The 17,972-nt window shown below is 30.6% G+C and overlaps 1 protein-coding gene across 3 annotated transcripts in view; it reads right to left on the bottom strand.

Moving 5' to 3' along the window:
- TMEM65 (transmembrane protein 65) overlaps nucleotides 1-17,972 on the bottom strand; it is a 44,288-nt gene that overhangs the window by 13,587 nt on the left and 12,729 nt on the right. The window contains exons 2-4 of one of the 3 annotated variants that reach the window (XM_064476862.1): nucleotides 16,535-16,615; nucleotides 4,727-4,771; nucleotides 1,608-1,675 (exon numbers count right to left, since the gene is read on the bottom strand). In XM_064476862.1, the coding sequence (XP_064332932.1) occupies nucleotides 1,608-1,675; nucleotides 4,727-4,771; nucleotides 16,535-16,615 (194 nt within the window). Of the gene's footprint in view, nucleotides 1-1,607; nucleotides 1,676-4,726; nucleotides 4,772-6,355; nucleotides 6,449-16,534; nucleotides 16,616-17,972 lie in introns of all 3 variants that reach the window. The other 2 variants (XM_031439585.2, XM_031439587.2) reach the window with 2 other exon arrangements.

The raw sequence follows: 17,972 nt of genomic DNA, 5'->3' as shown, positions 1-17,972 counted from the left end.
TTGACTATCTGAGATCTGCCCAAGTGAGATGAAAAAAGTAAAGATTATTAAGATGTTAGAATGAGGGATACTAGCTGTCAATAAAGAGAATCCAAAATACTAAAGAGAATCTAAAATACTAAAATACTGAGTGTAAACTTGAAAGAAATACTTGGCACAGAGAAGCTTTAACTCAATCGATTCAAGAACACACCAAGTCTTATTAAACTACAGATTATAAATTCATCACAATGGAGTTTTCATTACAATTAGATTTTATTTACATTAACTATTTAAGTAATCTAACCAACTCAAGATTTTAGTAATTTCAGAAAAGGTAGTGTGGTATGGTTGAATAAGTTTTTGTATTCACAGATACATAAATTAGCCAACTTGATTCTTATATATATATATTAGGAAAATATCATAATCAGTCAAAAAAAACAGCATTTTGCAATTATATTTTAGAGGCGCTTACCAGACTACTCTGCTAAAGAATTATCCACCCAATGGGTGCTTATCACCTTCAAATTATGTGCATGCTACAGTATCATCTGTGACCGTTTATAAAGTAAGATACCTTCCTGCTGTGTGAACCCTGTTTCCTTAACCAGGTGAATGGCTAGACTTTCTGGATATCTGATCCCCATCAACCTGGACATAAGGTGAGACTATATAGTAAAGAAAACCATTCTTGAGTGAACCAATTTTAGATATTCTTTAAGCAAATTTTATAATCTATACAATGTAAATTATACTTTTATCCCTATTTTGAAACCAAATATTCTATTTAAATCCATCTGTAGTACACGTGACCTCCAAAACACCAAAACAAAAAACAAAAACAAACAACAACAACAGAAAAACCCTGGCATCTCCCAAATATATTCTCTTCACATTCAATAATCCTAAAATCATTCCCTTTTTTTTGAGCAGTCTCCCACCCAATACATAGAATTTACAGAATTTTTTTTTAAAAGTTATAGTCAGTGAAGAGAAGTGGATAGAGCACTGGGAAGTTACAGAAGACCTGCATTTTAATCATGGACTTTTATCCGACTTTTTAACCTGGACCCATATTGGTATCTACTGAGAAAAGGAGTCACAGAACAGTTAGAAAGGTAAAGCAGCCATCCTGAGATGAAACAATACTTTTAAGAAATTTCTTTAAATTAAAATGACTTCAGCAAAAGAGAACTTTTTAACACTAAAATGGAACAAAGACTGAAGGGTTTATTATTCCCAGTATTCTGAATACCTTCAGGTTAAATGGATAGACTGTGTATCAAAACACCCTTTTAAACATTTTGTATGGGAAAACTGGACAAGGAACTAATTAAATAATATACATGTGATGAGAACCGCCGATACAATTTTAAGAACATCAGAAAATTTTACATACTTCTTTCTTTAATAAAAGTGTTGAAACAGAACAGGATAATATAGACCCAATAAATATGTGTTTATTATTGTCAATGCTTTACCAAAAGTCTTAATGATTAATAGATACGATGCCTTAAAAGTGATGTTAATGAAAACTTTATAGCTAAAATATGTAAACTATTAGGAAAATTTAGACCACATTAATTTCTTTATTAACTCAAAATAGAAGGGTTGAAAGAACTTACTGCAACAATCATAATTGCATTATCCAAAAAGCCAAACCCTATGAAAGGTATCGCATTGTGGATGAATACTGAAAAACATCAAAAACAGAAAAATATATTTTAAGATTTCTATAATTTTAAAATGACAAAAAACAGACCATATGATTAAAGTTTCATAAATAGATTTGATTAAGTTTTGAAATTTGCTTTCCATTCTCCATAGCCAAAAGATTCTGCTTCTGCTATGTTTAGATACTTGGTAGAAGCTATACAGGGGGAAAAACAAAATAAAAGACACGTAACACATAAAATTAACTGTGTTAGGCTTTTGTGTTTTCTTACTGGCAATACACACACACATACACACACACACATTACATACAGTTAATGGCAGAACAAATAAATACATATCATGAGTACCATGCTTTACCTGTAAATTACTACTGACACCAATTTCTTTCCTTCTTAGACCTAAAGACTGTTATCATAAAGTTGATCTCCATATTAGAAATAATAGAAAATGTCCGGAATCAATTTCAGGGAAGTTATCTGGTCACTTTTACTCACTAAACAATTTTTTAAACAAATGTTAGAAAAATGTGACTATCTCATCCATATTAGACATCTGTGTTCAAAGTCTTCTTTCCCCCTCAACATATCAGTATCCCTGAATGCTTTCACAAACTAAAATAAACAATATCTGATTTAAATAAAAATGTAACTTGTCTTGTTCCTACCAAAGGCACACCTTATCTCATCTATCTAGAACATAATCTGAATGATCTGAGAAAACCGAAGTGTAACTAGGGAGAACAAATATCTAATATTTATATATTTTATATATTTAGCCTCATTTTTTTTCATATTTGTATCTTCAGCAGTTGCAGAATGCCTAGTGCACTGATGCTTAATAAACATTAGTTAATTAAGTTGAGGACCACTAACCTGGAAAGGAAGAGAATTCCAGATTAAGAGAATTGAAGGAAGACTGTGAAACAGACTGAAATCTGGGGAGAGTTAAGACTTTATTCTAATTAATCTATAAATCTGCCAAGGTATAGTCAACATCTGTTCAACTGAGGACTTTTTTTACATAAACATCAAAGCTCTCAGTTTTATATCACATCCAAAAAATAATCCTTTAAATCAGTTACTTACATATGTATTCAGTGACTTTAAAGTCTTTTTTCTTTTAATGCAGTTAAGTCTCCAGGAAGTATAATTAAAATACAATCAAGAAGTTACAAAAATTTGATATTACTATAGTGAGTTATGCACCTATCAGGGAAGGTTAATAAGCAGTAAAACAAAGAACATTTCTACCTACAAACACTACCAAACACTAAGATCAAGAGAAAATAGTATATATCCTATGTCATTTCAGATTTCTTCTTTTTATCACATAAGAATGTCCCAGGTAAAAGGCAGCATCTTTTTAATTATAAAGTATATTATTTTAAAAGCTATGAAAGATGGTAAAAGTCAAATGGCACATTAATGAAATGGAACTTTGGGGGGGGGTTAAATTAAGGAGTCTAGTCCTAATTATTGACTTTTTGCCTAGATTTAGCTGCTCAATGATCAGACATTCAAAATATTGTAATAATCAACTTCTAAAACACATACACAACTTCAAGAATATAATACAAATTTGATAAGTCAAAAGAGTATAATGAAAATTTAAAAATTCAGTGAATGAAACATTTATAGTGAAGAGAGAGCTACTTAAATATATATCTGGAAAGAAGACTCCCCAGTAATCTTCTCAACTGTCTTTGAAATGAAAATATGGAAAAGTAACTATGAAACCTTTGGGATTATTTAACATTTGGGGGTTAATTTGATGGCATCTCTGAAAGTGGCTAGTTATAAATATCTTAAAATTAGGTCTTAAGTTTATTAAACTAAGTAAGACAGACTAATTGCTATCTTAGTAAAAAGTTGGTTAAGTAAAACTAAGGCACGTTGTTATACTAATTACCTTGAACTATAAAATATATCATGTTTTGATGTTTAGACCTAAATAAACGTATCCTATAAATAAAACTTTATTTTCAACCCAAAGGAAAAATATAATTTTCAAAAAGTTAAATAAACATGTACTGAGCACTCCACTGGGAATCTGAGACTCAAAGATACTTGGTTACCAAGCCCTCAAGAAGTTTGGGTATGATAACACAGCCATATAAACAGTTAATTCCAATAAGACCCCTCACAATGATAACAGCACTATATAGTGCTATGGAAATAAATGAATCTAGGTGAAGGATCAGGAAAGATTACCTGGGAAAGAAAAGTCTTAAAGAATTCTTAAATTGTCTTGGGATCTGGAAAAAGTTACTTATTTCTAACAAACTATATCGTACCTCTGAGAGAAAAAAAGATTAAAAAGAACTGGCTATTAAATTTTAATTATGTAAGTTTGCTCTCCAGTAAGTAATGATATCCTACCAATTTGTGATTTCTTCAGTTTCCTTTGGGAAATAATTATTCTATAATTCAGTAGTTGTAAGCAAATCACATCTAATATTTAACTTTAACTTACAACCTTTTCAAATTCACTGCACTGTTAAATAATTCTCTTCTTCCATTGTCTCTATAATAAGACCCCAAACTGTTTTACATTTCTTTGGTGTTAGCCCTTGTATATGTATTCCAATCATAACAGAGAAAAGAAAGCACACCCGCAGCACTGTAAGGTTCTTCTTCCTGGTGGTTTAAAATTAACTTTATTTACTTTCTTCATTATTACAAACAGCAAGTCAGTGTATTTTCTTCACCAGAGGAAACAGCCTAGAAATTCTAGTTCTGAAATTACCCAACTGAAATTCAAACTAAAGTAAACATACCCTTATTCCCGGGAATTAAGAAAATCTCTACTATAAGTATAATTCTATTTCTATATGGTAACAATATTTAAACAATAATAGATCTATGGTTAACAATCTTAGAAATTCCATAATATTGTAATATGTCTTAAGCCAAGTATATAAACTTTTTGCTTAGGCATAACAAATAGGATAATCCACTTCATCTGAACAATTTAATTTACTGGCTCTTCTGTACTAATAATGAATGACACAGTTATTTCAAGTCCAAAAGATAGATGTATAAATATTTAGCAATTATAGAACAATTACCATATCTCAGCTGTCCTGGGGTAGGTGGTGCAGCTTCCAATTTTTCTAAAGGGGGAAAAAAAGGGTGTTGGGCAAAAATTAGTCAATACAGCATGTTTTCTTTTTTATTACAATGAATAAAATACCAGCAGATTTACAAAGTGAGAGAATATCTGAGTGTATTTATAAATTATCTTTAGGTTAATGGACTGAAGTTATCCAAACAGAAAATATTACTTGGTATGGATTAAACTGGCTAGAAAACAAGACAGCTTCAGCAGTTACAGGCCTCCCATGGACCCTACAGCCCTAGGTAAATAATTTGCTTTTTGGTTTTTTGTTTTTCAAGTCCTTGCATCTATATAATAAGACTGTTTACATTAATTACAGTAAAAAACAGACAAAAAAACCTTCAAAAATGTAGCTACCCTTCTCTAATATGGCAACCCTAGATAACTTAAGAAATATATACCAAACAGAATGTGAAAATGAATGTATGTATATTCATGTATGACTGAAAAATTGTGCTCTACACCAGAAATTGATACAACATTGTATACTGACTATAACTCAATAAAAAAGAGAAATATATACCAAAAAAAATTGATAGCAGAAAAAAAGGATATTCAAACAGACCTCGATGTCCTTTAAAAATAGGAAAATAATATTTTTAAAGCAATGTATTACAACAATGACTTCAACAGGTTGTGTTCTGTTCCTTAAGTAATATCCCTTGATAATATACCAAATGTTCTGAGTTTTGAAACCTATAGTACTGGATTATATAGAATATTCTACACAGTAAAATGCCCCCCAAAAAGTAGCATTAATTCAACAAATGGCAATATATGATTTATAATATATGTAATAATAAACACACAGTTTTCCCAGATATATATATCAAAGTAAGTATCTTCAAGTGCCATCATTAAATCTAAAAATTAACAATTATTACAAAGAAGCAACCTACCTAAATCTCATAACAATAACCATCTCACTCATTTGTACAAGTAAAAGAATAAGCTATGGTAAAATAGCAGAGAACTCTACCTTCTTTTTCCTCATCAATCCAACAGAATTAACTGATAACCTATAGAGATGACCCCAAACCATGGATTAGTCTGATCTAAAAATTCAGTACAAAAAAATTGTCCAAGGAAATACATTACAAACTGGATATACATTTTGTAAAATATTTATTTGTAATGTATGACAGCATAAAAACTGAAGAATTCAGTTTAAAAAAAGTAAGAAGCAAATTAATCTCCATTAATAAGCTATATAAAAAGGAGTATGATTCATATTTGTAAATGGTATTTTACTAAAATAGTAGCATAATGGCTTTACAATAAGAATATACTGACACCTAGAGTTTAGTCAATTATCGTATTATTCAGAAAGTTCTAAGAATGCAAGTTTAAGTTTTGTTTTTTCCTTTTTTTAGAAGAGTTAAGAAATGAAGATATTCTAAAACTTTGTAGAATCGTGTATCTGCTTAGAATATATTCTCCATTCTTTGACTACCACTATTACCTCAAAATCTACTTTGAAGGCATGCAAATGGTTTTCCAAATTTTTAACAAAAAATATGGTACCACTGTACTCCACAGAGTTTTCCAGTGAAGTAAACATGCAAAAGTGGTTACATACCAGAACTATTTGCTAGTTGCATTACTCTCATCATCACTACAGTTCTGACACTGTGAGGAGTCCTTGTCAGTTGACTGGAACATCTTGAAATACCTAAAAATTCAACAAGCAGGACCTTCCCAATATAATGAGAATATACAGAGTCCTTGCTTTTACTTCTTCAAATCCCCTACATATTGAACAAAATATTTAAAATATTGTACAATTCCTAAGACAAAAGGATAACGGCTAGGCAAATGCATAATGTGTAGCAGTAAAGAGGAAAAACTCAAATAATGTAGTCAAATTCCTAATCTTTCTTTCCAACTATGCGTAAGGACTAAAAAATTAAAGGTAATGAAAAAAATAACTTTTTTAAAGAGAGAGAAAAAGAAAGAAATATAAAGTAAAGGAGATAGAGCAAGGAGGAAAACCACTGGCATAGAGATTAAAGTAAAATCAAAGCATAGATTCTGCCTCCTGCTTCATAAAGAAATTCAGGAGTAATAAGAGGAAACATGAAAGTAACATTTCCTAGAAAGTGGAAATTTTATTGGAAAGTATCCATCAAAAATTATGAATCATAAACTGATCATTTTGAGGACTCTGACATTAAAAATTATCTTCTTTCCTATATTAACTGAATGAAAACAAAATATATATCAGAAGTAAAAGAAACATTAGATGTATAATACACAACAGTACTCAACCTTGGAAATAAATCCAAGGTTTCAGTAATCCATTCAAGTTTTTAAATGTCATGGTGCTAATATAACCTAATTACCCCACACACACACACACACAAAGTATAAGTAAAAGATAAAAAGACAACATTTTTTTAAAATTTTTTAAAAATTTAAATTATTTTAAATAATAATAAATAAAAAAATTTTAATTAACTGGTTAGGCTTAAAAACAAAATGAAGGTGACAGAAGAAACAGCTAATGAACATGATGATAAATTGGCAAAATTACCCAATCTGAAAACAGAATAAAAGGACTGAAAACTAATAAACCAAATCTCAAGGACCAGTGGCTAAATATCAAAAGGCTAATATATGTATAACTGAAGTTCCAGAAGGTGAGGAGAAAGAGAAGAGCCAAAATTTTTTGAATAAATAATGGCTAAAGCTTTTCCAAACTTGGAGAAAGACAAAAATTTCAAAAGATTCAAGAAATTCAGTGAATCCCTAGTAGGATAAATATGAAGAAAGGCAACGATGAAGAAAAAAACAGTGAAAAGCAGTCAGGAAAAAATGACACACTAAGGAAAGGAAAACAATAATTTGAATATACTGAAAACTACATCCAACTATACAATTACTTTCACTGTTAATGGACTAAACAATCCAATTAAAAGTCAGAGATTGTCAAAAAATGGATAAAAAAAGCAAGACTTGCTGTATGATAGCTGCAAGAATTACATTTAATAGGTTGAAGGTAAAATGAATAGTAAGAGATAAACTACATAAACAGTAAGCTTATAAATGCTGAGGTGACTATATTAACCACAGATAAAGACAAAGTATTACCAGAATCAGGGACATTTCAAAATGATTAAAGAGTTCATCAAAAGGCATGATAACAATCTGTTTATGCCTACTAACTTCAAAATACATGATGCAAAATCTGACAGAATTAAAGGGAAAAGAAGCACTTCCACAATCACAGCTGGAGACATAAAAGTCTCTCTCTCAGCAACTGACAGAAAACTGGGGGAAAATATCGGTAAGAAATCAGATTACCCAAATAACATTACCAACCATCTTGATCCAACTGATATTCAGACATCTATAGCCAACAGCTACAGACAGAATGCATATTCCTTTCAAGTGCAGATGGTACATTCATCCAGATAAACCATTTGCTGATCCATAAAACATGTTAATAAATTAATGATTTAAATTGTAAAGAATATGTTCTCTGAGCAAAATGGAATCAATAACAATAAGATATCTAGGAAAAAATTTGGAAAATAAATAACATCTTCTAAATACATGGGTCAAAGAAGAAATTAAAAAGGAAATCAGAAAATAAGTTTTAAACTGAATAACAATGAAAATACAACATATCAAAATTTGTGGGATACAGATAAATGAACACTTGGAGGGAAACTTCTAGTTTTAAGTACTTATACTAAAAAGAAAGGTCTAAAATAAATGACCTATGGTCTTATCTTAAGAAGCTCAGAAAAAAAAGAGTAAGGTAAGTAAAGTAGTAGAAAGAAGAAAATAGTAACAAGTAAAGCTGAAATCAATGAAATAAAAAAAAACAATTTAGGATATAGAAAAAGCCAAAAGTTGGTTCTTTGAAAAATCAACAAAATTAATAAACCCTTAGGTATACTGGTCAAGAAAGAGAGAGAAAACACAAATTACTAATATTAGAAATGAAACAGGGAACATCAGTACAGATGCTACAGACACTGTAAGAGACTATTATGAATAATTCTATGCCAACAAATTCCACAACTTAGATGAAATGGACAAATTCCTTGAAAAATATAACTTACCAAAACTGACATATGAAAAAAAATCTGAATAGCTCTATCTAATAGCAAAATCAAATTTGTTACCAGGCAACTTTCCGTAACATTCACATTAAAAAGCCCTCCAGGCCCAGACAGTTTCACTGTGAGTTATACCAAATAGTTAAAGAACAAACAGCAATCTTAGAGAAATTTACAAGCTCTTTCAGAAAAAAAAAAAAAAAAAAGAGGAAATATTTCCCAATTCATTTTATGAGGCCAGAATAGTACTAAAAATAAAAATAAAACCTAACTAAGAACTTACAAAAAAGATAAAACTACAGATCAATGTTCCTCATGAACACAGACAGAGAAATACTTAATTTAATGATAACTGTTCTGCTTTCCCAAAGTGGCAAGACAAACATAATAGTGGCCAAAAAACAACTAACATCCAGACTTCTTACATTTTTCCCCTTCTCAGATATTTCTCATTGTTTTAAGGAGAAGTTGCTCTTAATAGGGTTCCATGTTTAGAAATATATAGGTTAGGAAAATTATCTGCAAGTATTTGTGAGATAATATTTACATATAGATCTTTTTTCCTTTTGATTTCACATTTAAAAGTCTTAGCTGGAGGGAGAATAAATAAGACCAGATAGTTGTTGCAAACTGCTAATTTATACTGTATCAAATCAAATGAAAATTATTTGAAATGAAACTATCTCTTCTTCCGATCTGTCCTTGAGAACTTAAACATATTCAATTATAGTAATGAAGAGACAAATCTTCTCCAAATAAAAAAATCCTAGAAATTCATTACAAATCCTAAAAACATAAGAAAACACTTTGCATGTTTAAATAAAAACATTTTTAACAATTTCAACATTTTTTTCTTCTTGCTTCAGTAACTCAGGAAGATTAAAGAAAATAATTGAAAACATTTAACTTCATTTTTATTAAATGAAACTCTAATTTTTTAGAATGTACAAAGAATGAGGTATTCCAGTTAATTTTATAATTAGCTAAAGTAACCAAAAAACTGATGTAGCTTATAAAATACTGTTACTATCTAAGTAATATTGAATGTTTTTTAAAAGAAATATTTATTTAATAAATTGGAATATTATAGTGCATCAGAATCTTCATTTTAATGCTCAGTTATTATCCATTTAGGAAATCTAAAACTGATGGGCACTGTCACATAAAAAAGAAATCAGAAGAGAATCAGAAGGAAACACAAATTAAGACTTTTTTCTCCTATTTCAGGAATAAAAATATATTTAATCCAGCTGTACTTTATAGTTTGTTATTAAATTTAAGTATGTATATTTGTTTTACACTGTATTCACTTAAAAAGGGGGGAGCTGAATTAGGAAGAGAAAGACTAAGGGAGAAATGAGAAACAGAACAAGGTAAGAAAAGCAGATGAGGAACAAATGTAGTTTTTTTTTTTAAAGGGATAAAGTTTTTTTTTTGAAGAGAGTCTCAGAGAGGGCCACACAAGAAAGAGACTCCCTAGATCTGGGGGATGAGTTGCTGGGAACTGTTTTTTTTCTAGATCCTCTCCTGTGTTTCTTTGCTGATCAGCCATTGGGTGGTTGAAACTTGACACGCTGGGATCAGATTCCCTTGTACACACAGATGCCTCTTAATACATAACACAATGCTAAGCACTATGGGAAAACCAGATGAATGGAAAACATCTCCAGCTGTGACAGGGGTTCCCAGGTTTTGCTGTAGGACACAGATCTAAAGGTTTCCATATCCCAGGCCATGTTTTAAAAGTTTATGTTAAAATAAATTCCTGATCAATTATTTAACACTGTCTTAAAAAAACAAAAACCCAAAACCCAAAACCAAAACTTAATATGGCATCTGATGAGAGAGGAAATTGGCTAACTGTAGGCTCTAATAAGCTGACTTCCAGTTAATATTTTTTTTAACTCCTGTACTGAAAAATAAACAATAATAGTTTTTTGATTGGTAAGATTAAGAAGAAGCTTTTCCTAGGACATATATTTGGGACGGTACTCCTACAACCAAGCCTATACTACACTACTTCAATGACCATATGACCTCTAACCATAGAAGAATAAATATTACCATTTTAAAGCTCATATTTGCTTTAATTCTGAAAAATTCCTACTAGGTTTTACCAAAACGATTTAGAATACTTCATAACTAAGTTGTAACTTATATATTCAAATACTTTTATCAGTACTATAAACATACTAAAATTTACCTTTATATTAATGCTTACAATAAAGTAGAAAATTCTTTTAAGTTGTGCTTTTCAGGAATATACAACATGCAAGTTTTAGAATAGAACCTCCGAGAATAGAACAACTGCCTGCAAGCTAACCACACAATGACGTGTGCCTTTGTGCTTCTCAGTCAAAACTGATTGCTACAGTGGAAATTTACTGCAAACATCTTACATTAAACAAGCCACATTTATATATACACATATACATAATTTATACATTTATTTATTCATATTTACATATATCAAAAGGATGAGAATATTGAGATTTTTTAACTTAAGAGGAATCTTTAAGTAAAAATTAGAAAATAACAATTAAAATAACTAAATTCCCTTGGTTTTATCTAAAGGAATAAATTACACTTTTCAACTAAGAAGGTTATACATATTTATTACAGAACGTTAACAAAATTCAGAAAAACAACAAAAAAATTAAAATCACCCATAATTTATCAGAAATAAACATTTGATGTATTATCCTTCTATCTTTTTTTCTATAAAGAGGTATACACAAAATCGTATTCTGCCGTTTTCACAAAGCACTATATGGTGAATATTTCCCCTTTAAATTTTTTAAGATAATTTTTTGGTGATATTTTATTTCATCATATGATACATATTTAGTGTAATACCCTATGACTAGATATTTATTCTTTTTCACATTTACAAGTAACACATATATATATAAGCCTGTACCTAAATCTTTTTATGTTTCCCTGAAAGTTCTTTAAGGTAGATCCCTAAATGGCACTATTAAGTTAAAAAAAAAAAAGGCATAAATTAAAACATTCTAAAAATTTTGCAAAATTTCTCTCAGAAAAAGTATGTCAAATTACTCCCATCTTGTTGCATTTTTTTTTAATGTTACATTTTACTAAAAATGTTTTTGGAACATAGGTAAAATGTCACTAAACAAATTCTTGAAAAATATTTCCAAGCCCCAATCATTTGCCAAGTTATTTCAATTGGCAAAAGATTCCAATACAACAAATAGGTAGGGCAGGTCAGAGGGGTTATTATAAAATTTAATTAACTTGTATATCCCTCCTTAATTATAGTTCCCCTTAAAAATAATTTTTTAAAAAATCTTCAGTCCAATATTAACAAGTGTTTCTAGAATATCTCTAGAATAAGCTATGTCTGGTGTATTTCTTTTTTAAATAAGTTATGCTACCAAGAAATACATCTTAAATTGAAAATCAAAATACTTTGGGAGAAGAAAATAAGTGAACACCTATAGTATCTACATTTTAGTCTCCAATATAAAACAAAATGTGTTTACAATAGTGGTGCTGGAAAATAAAAATTACATCCCTTGACATATAGAGTGAGTTTTATTATATTATTTAATAAAAACTGTAATTTGTCATTTTCCTTGTTAAGCCTTCCATTAAATTCAACCATACTTTACAAAGTATAAATCCAAACTTGAAACAAAAGAAAATCTGAAAAACAAAGAGAAAGGTCTTATATTCTATCACACTTTCATGGCAATCATAATTCTAATGTGGTAACTTATTTCAGTCTATTACCATGGATGTAAACATCAATATAAGATCACAAATCAAGGGGAAAATTCAGAATCATTTATAATAGACAGCAAGAAAAGTACCAAAGCAACATCACCCTGAAATAACACAAAAGGAGCAGTTTATTGCACACCATCCCTTTCATTACAAAAAACTCAATACTCTTTCTGATCTTTTGACCACCTAGTATTTGTTCTAGGCCCCATCCCAGCATCTTCCCTGAGAAACTACAGGAAGTAGCCTTGGCAACACAAATACAATTTGGCCTAAAAAGAGACTTATGAAAAGAATAGAGATGAAACCATTATGTTTAAGCAACAATTATGTGACTACAAGTTTCAGTTACCCATATTTCTAAACATCTGAATAACTGCTTAGACTTTCAATAGAACCAAAAGTTCCAATGGGTAAGGTTAAATTTACAACAAATATGTAACACATTAAAGAACACAAACTTAAAATGCAAACCATGCTGTATGCAAAATAATTTAAGCAAATCATATTAAATGTCTAAAAAATCAAACATGCACCAAAGGAGTTTATAAAACTATGCAGCAATAATTTTTAAAAGAAGCAAATTAATATGGCTAATGTACTTATAAAAACTGACATTCCAAATTAAAAAATAAAATACTTTAGAAATTGAAAGCAACTTAACTTTTTAACTTAGTAAATTTCAATAGGTCTTGTTTTTTAAAATAAGACTATTAATTATAAAAGGACCTTTAAACTATTTTTTAAAATACATGCTTTAGCTAAGAGCAAAACAGAAAGCATTTGAGTGTGATTTTGTAATTTTATTCGGCATTTAAAAGTTTACTGCAACATGCATATTATTTAGCACATAAATTTTTACGTAGATCATGTAATACTGTCACCTCATTAACCTTCAGGGGAACATAACATGTGACCTGGGGCTTCACTGCAACCTAGACTGGTATCCAGTTTACTTAAGGGCAACTAATCAATTCCTGGCGTGAGGCAGTCCAGTGTCATAACAGCTGAGGACAGGAGTTGGCCAGTAGTAATGATGAGGAACATGACAGTACCCAATTAATCATCACCTTTATTAACCTCATTACTGTAGTAACCTGTTAATTTTTTAACTGTGGCTTAAGAAACAGTAAATACTAGCTATATAGTAATATATTTCCCTCATTTCAAGGTTTGTTTTTTTTTTTAAGGATAATCAAACATACTATTGATTTGTGGTTGCTTTTACACGTCTAACTTGTATACTTGGAACAATTTATACACTACCTAACAGCGACTATATCCCTTCCCTTCCTTCATGCCAAAGGAAAACAGACAAGGAAAATAATTACCATACATAGTAATTTCCCTTTTTTTAAAGGCTAAGATATTAAAACAACAGTACAAGTTTTTTTAAAAAACAGATCTTGTTACTTTTACTTATTAGGTATAGAGACAGTATGATAAAACTTTTAGTTAAAAAACCATGTAACTAAGTATATATAACAGGGATATATCATATTATAGATGGAGAGCTTAAAGTGAGCTAGAAAAAATAATAATTCACCTTGGAACATCATTAGTGTTTGATCTATCTGTGGATATAATGACATAGATCCCCCAGAAAACATTCATTTTAAGATAAAATTGCTTAATACTAGGAAGGAACAGAGATTTTTTTTTTTTAAGTCAATGAAGACTTTTTCCCTTTCAATCATTCCCCGTATAAGAAGCCCTTCATGGAATGTTAGAAGTGAAAGGATCCTTAGAAACAATCTGCCAATGGTTCTCAATATGGGGTAGTACCTCACCCTAGAAGGCGCTTGGAAATGTAGGGTTGTTTGGGGATGTGATAATGACTGAGAAATGCTACTGGCATTAGGGATTCTAAACATGCTACAATGTAAGAGAGTCCTTCATAAAGAATTATCATCCAGCCAAAAGCCAAGAGTATGCCCACTGAGAAATACTGACTTAATTCTCCATTTTGAATATCCAGCCACTCAGGTCCAGAGTAGTTAAGTGACTGACTTAAGGACACACAACTGGGTCTAGAACCCAGGTTCTCATTTTCTTGTTCTACTTCTCTTTCAATGAGTAAATTCTCAATAGGAAGACATAGAAGAACCAAGAATCAATCATATATAAAAGACACTGTCAAAACATTGGTCATGCATTAATATTTGAAATTGAAGTAAAACCACAATTAACTAAAATATTAATACCTTTTCAAATTGCCTTTTTTCCCTCTTAAGAAATCATTCCCTTTCAGATAAGCCATTTTCAAAACTCCATCAAAGTTAAAAGAAAGAGGAGGAAATCAACTAATTTATTAAGGTTACCAAATACAACATTTCTAAATGGGAAAGTTACATGGTTTCTGGTTTCAGAGCAACTGGATACCCTATAGTCTAGTGCTAATCTCCCCTGCTAATGCTGAAGAAATTCATTACAGTGAAAAGAGCACTGAACTAAAAATCCAAAGACCCTGACACTAATCCCTGCTCTTATATATATATATCAGTTTCATGCTATATAAAATGAGTTTAGGTCTCTGGATCCTTTTTAGCTCTAAGATTCTGATTCTATATTTCTTCTTCATTGTATAACCAGTAGGATTTAAAAAAAAATAGAGAGGTACCATCTAAACATTCAAGTAGAAGCACACTGCAGTGCATTAGGGGGATACAACTAAACACTGAGTCTCAAAAGGTGATCACTGAAAGGTTAAATCCTACTATTAGTTTAGTTATTGTTCAGCAGAACCTTACCTCCTAGTGATGTAATTTGCCATCATATATAGAATAAGTATCATTCCTTTCCCCTTACATTGTCCTAAAAATGAGAGCTATTTAAACAATCCAGAATAATTCACAATTAAAACTTTACTCTTCAAAAGACATTTTCACTAAACGTGTGACTTCTGCATACACAGAGATTAAAAATTTTCAATTTCAGAATTACATTAGAACTGGCAAAGTAGAGCAAACTAGGGGAATGTTGCAATGCACTAATATGTTAATATATACATACATTGTGCATATGTGTATATACACACACATACACCCTAAGCCTCTACATCTCTTGGAGGTTCTCACAATCTTGTTTTTTGCTCTTGACAGTATACATACAGCCTAAGAAAACCGAGTTATATTTACCCTTTATCCTTACAAAATTTCAATTGGTCCATAAAATATTTCTGATTCTTTTCAATACATTGTGTTATACTTCTTAGGCAATGCATTATTAAATAGTAATCAAAAAATAAAATATGGACAGAGAGACATTTATTTTCATTTCTTCTTCCCTCCTCCACCCCATACACACACGCACACTCAGCACAATTCCTTTACTACCACCACCACCACCACAGCATGCAACATAAGTTAGATACCAAGCTGCATGGAGACTGCATCTAAAAAAACCTTCATGAATGGCCCTAAAATGAACTTATATAAGGCTTTCAAACTATTCAAGGGTATATTTTTTAAATGCATATTCCTAAAGTTCAGTTACTTATATACACTTTCTCTTTGCAATATTCTGAGGGTTTCCCTGTGTGTGGCCCTTTTGTCCTATTCATTCATCCTAAAGAAATTCAATCTTTGTTGCTTCCTATGTCTCACTTGTTATGGTTATTTCAACAACTTTTAAAATACGCTACTTAAATATAATTACATATAAGTGATTTTGTCTTTTGTTAAGGTCATAAATGTAATTCTTCAGTTAATTAAACATGCAATTATTAGTCCATCATATCTACAAGGTCTAGGGTTAGATAATAAAAATAAACATTCTGTAGATAGTCTAAAACACTGATGCAAAATAAAAAAGAAAAAGAAAAAAGACTATCATTATAACCAAAGCACTCTATTTCAAACAAGCAAGAAGTTCTGTCAAATAGATGCTTTTCCACTTGCAATAAACATCTGACAAACAATCAATACTGCAAGATTGTACTATACCAAAACTATCAGGAGTCTCTGCTGATGATACCTCCTTCGCTCGCTTCACAATGGCAATCTCGGGTTTGGGATATCTGCCTGCTAAAAATATTTTCAAATCAATGTACTCAAGCAATAACATAAATAAAATATATGTAAATTTTAAAATGTTTACAAAATTTTAAAGTGAAACATACTAGAATATGGCAGTCCTCACTTTGCACAGTCGTGTGGGGACATAAAACGACAATGCGAGCTGAAATCATTCAAAGCAATCTTAATGACCAATGGGAAAAAATCACAGTTGTTGTATGACCTTTAAACTTTTTATTTCAAACCATTAAAAATTCTCTTACTAGCAGTTATAAATATAGAGGGAAAATTTTAAAATACTAAAACTGTTTCTGTACTATACTGTAATTTAAAATATAAGAAACACTAAGAAGTAATGTGTTTCATTTCTTTGCTAAAAAAAAAACAATCAAAAGTAGCTTCAATAGTGCTAGCACTCATTTTCTCATCATATAACTTACAGTATGGAGCACCTTTTCTACACCTTGGTGACCTGTCACCCTCCTTTCTAAGTCTGAAATAGCTCACATTTTATCTTTCGTATTTTTGATACCATGAAATATCTCTGTGAGTGAATTTTTCAGCAGAGTCATTTCCCCTGGAACATCTTCACCCTTTTCATCACAGCCTCCTCACTTTCCTCATTTATATCTATAAGTTTGCCTTCTCTTAGCTCCTCTGGCTGCCTAGCTAGTCTCTCAAATGGCAGCAGTTCAACAGCAGTGTGAACATTCCCACAGTCAGCTATTTCCTCTACAACCCCATTTACATTTGATTAAAATTTCTCTTCAGCATTATCACTTTTAATTGCTTTGCTGCATTTTCATCTTTTTGGTCACTTCCCTTTTGATTATCCATTTTTTAAAAATGTCTTAAAGGTTTATCACTGGGAGACAAGGAGGCAACACAGCTACATATTTTGCTGTCTATGTGTAAACTGAACAACAGGTAAGTAGTGACTGATCACTGACAGACCATGAAAGAGTGGTATGGTTAGTCATAATCATAATGCACAAAAGTTTTTACAGTGATTTGTGGCCTGAGGGGCTAGTAGCAAAGTTAATACTTCATGCAATTACTCACAGTTAATTATTGTGGTAAATAAAATTTGAACCTTGTTGTTATGGACTGGTGTTATTTAACTAAAACGCAGTTACTAAAATTCATTCGTATGGGAACTGTATAAAGCAGGGACTGACTGCAATAAACAAAGAAAATCATTTAATAAAATGAGATAAATTTGATGGTGGTGATGGGATACAGGTGACATATAGGAGGAATGATCAAAAGAATAATTATATTAAAAAGATAATGGGAGTCAGGTATTTTTCCATCAGAGAATAAAGTTAGGAATATAGAAAGATAAAAGCTAGAATGTACCCTGTGG

Source organism: Camelus dromedarius, chromosome 20 (genome assembly GCF_036321535.1).
Source record: "Camelus dromedarius isolate mCamDro1 chromosome 20, mCamDro1.pat, whole genome shotgun sequence".
Lineage (NCBI taxonomy): Eukaryota > Metazoa > Chordata > Mammalia > Artiodactyla > Camelidae > Camelus > Camelus dromedarius.
This window is presented reverse-complemented; position numbering and strand designations above follow the sequence as displayed.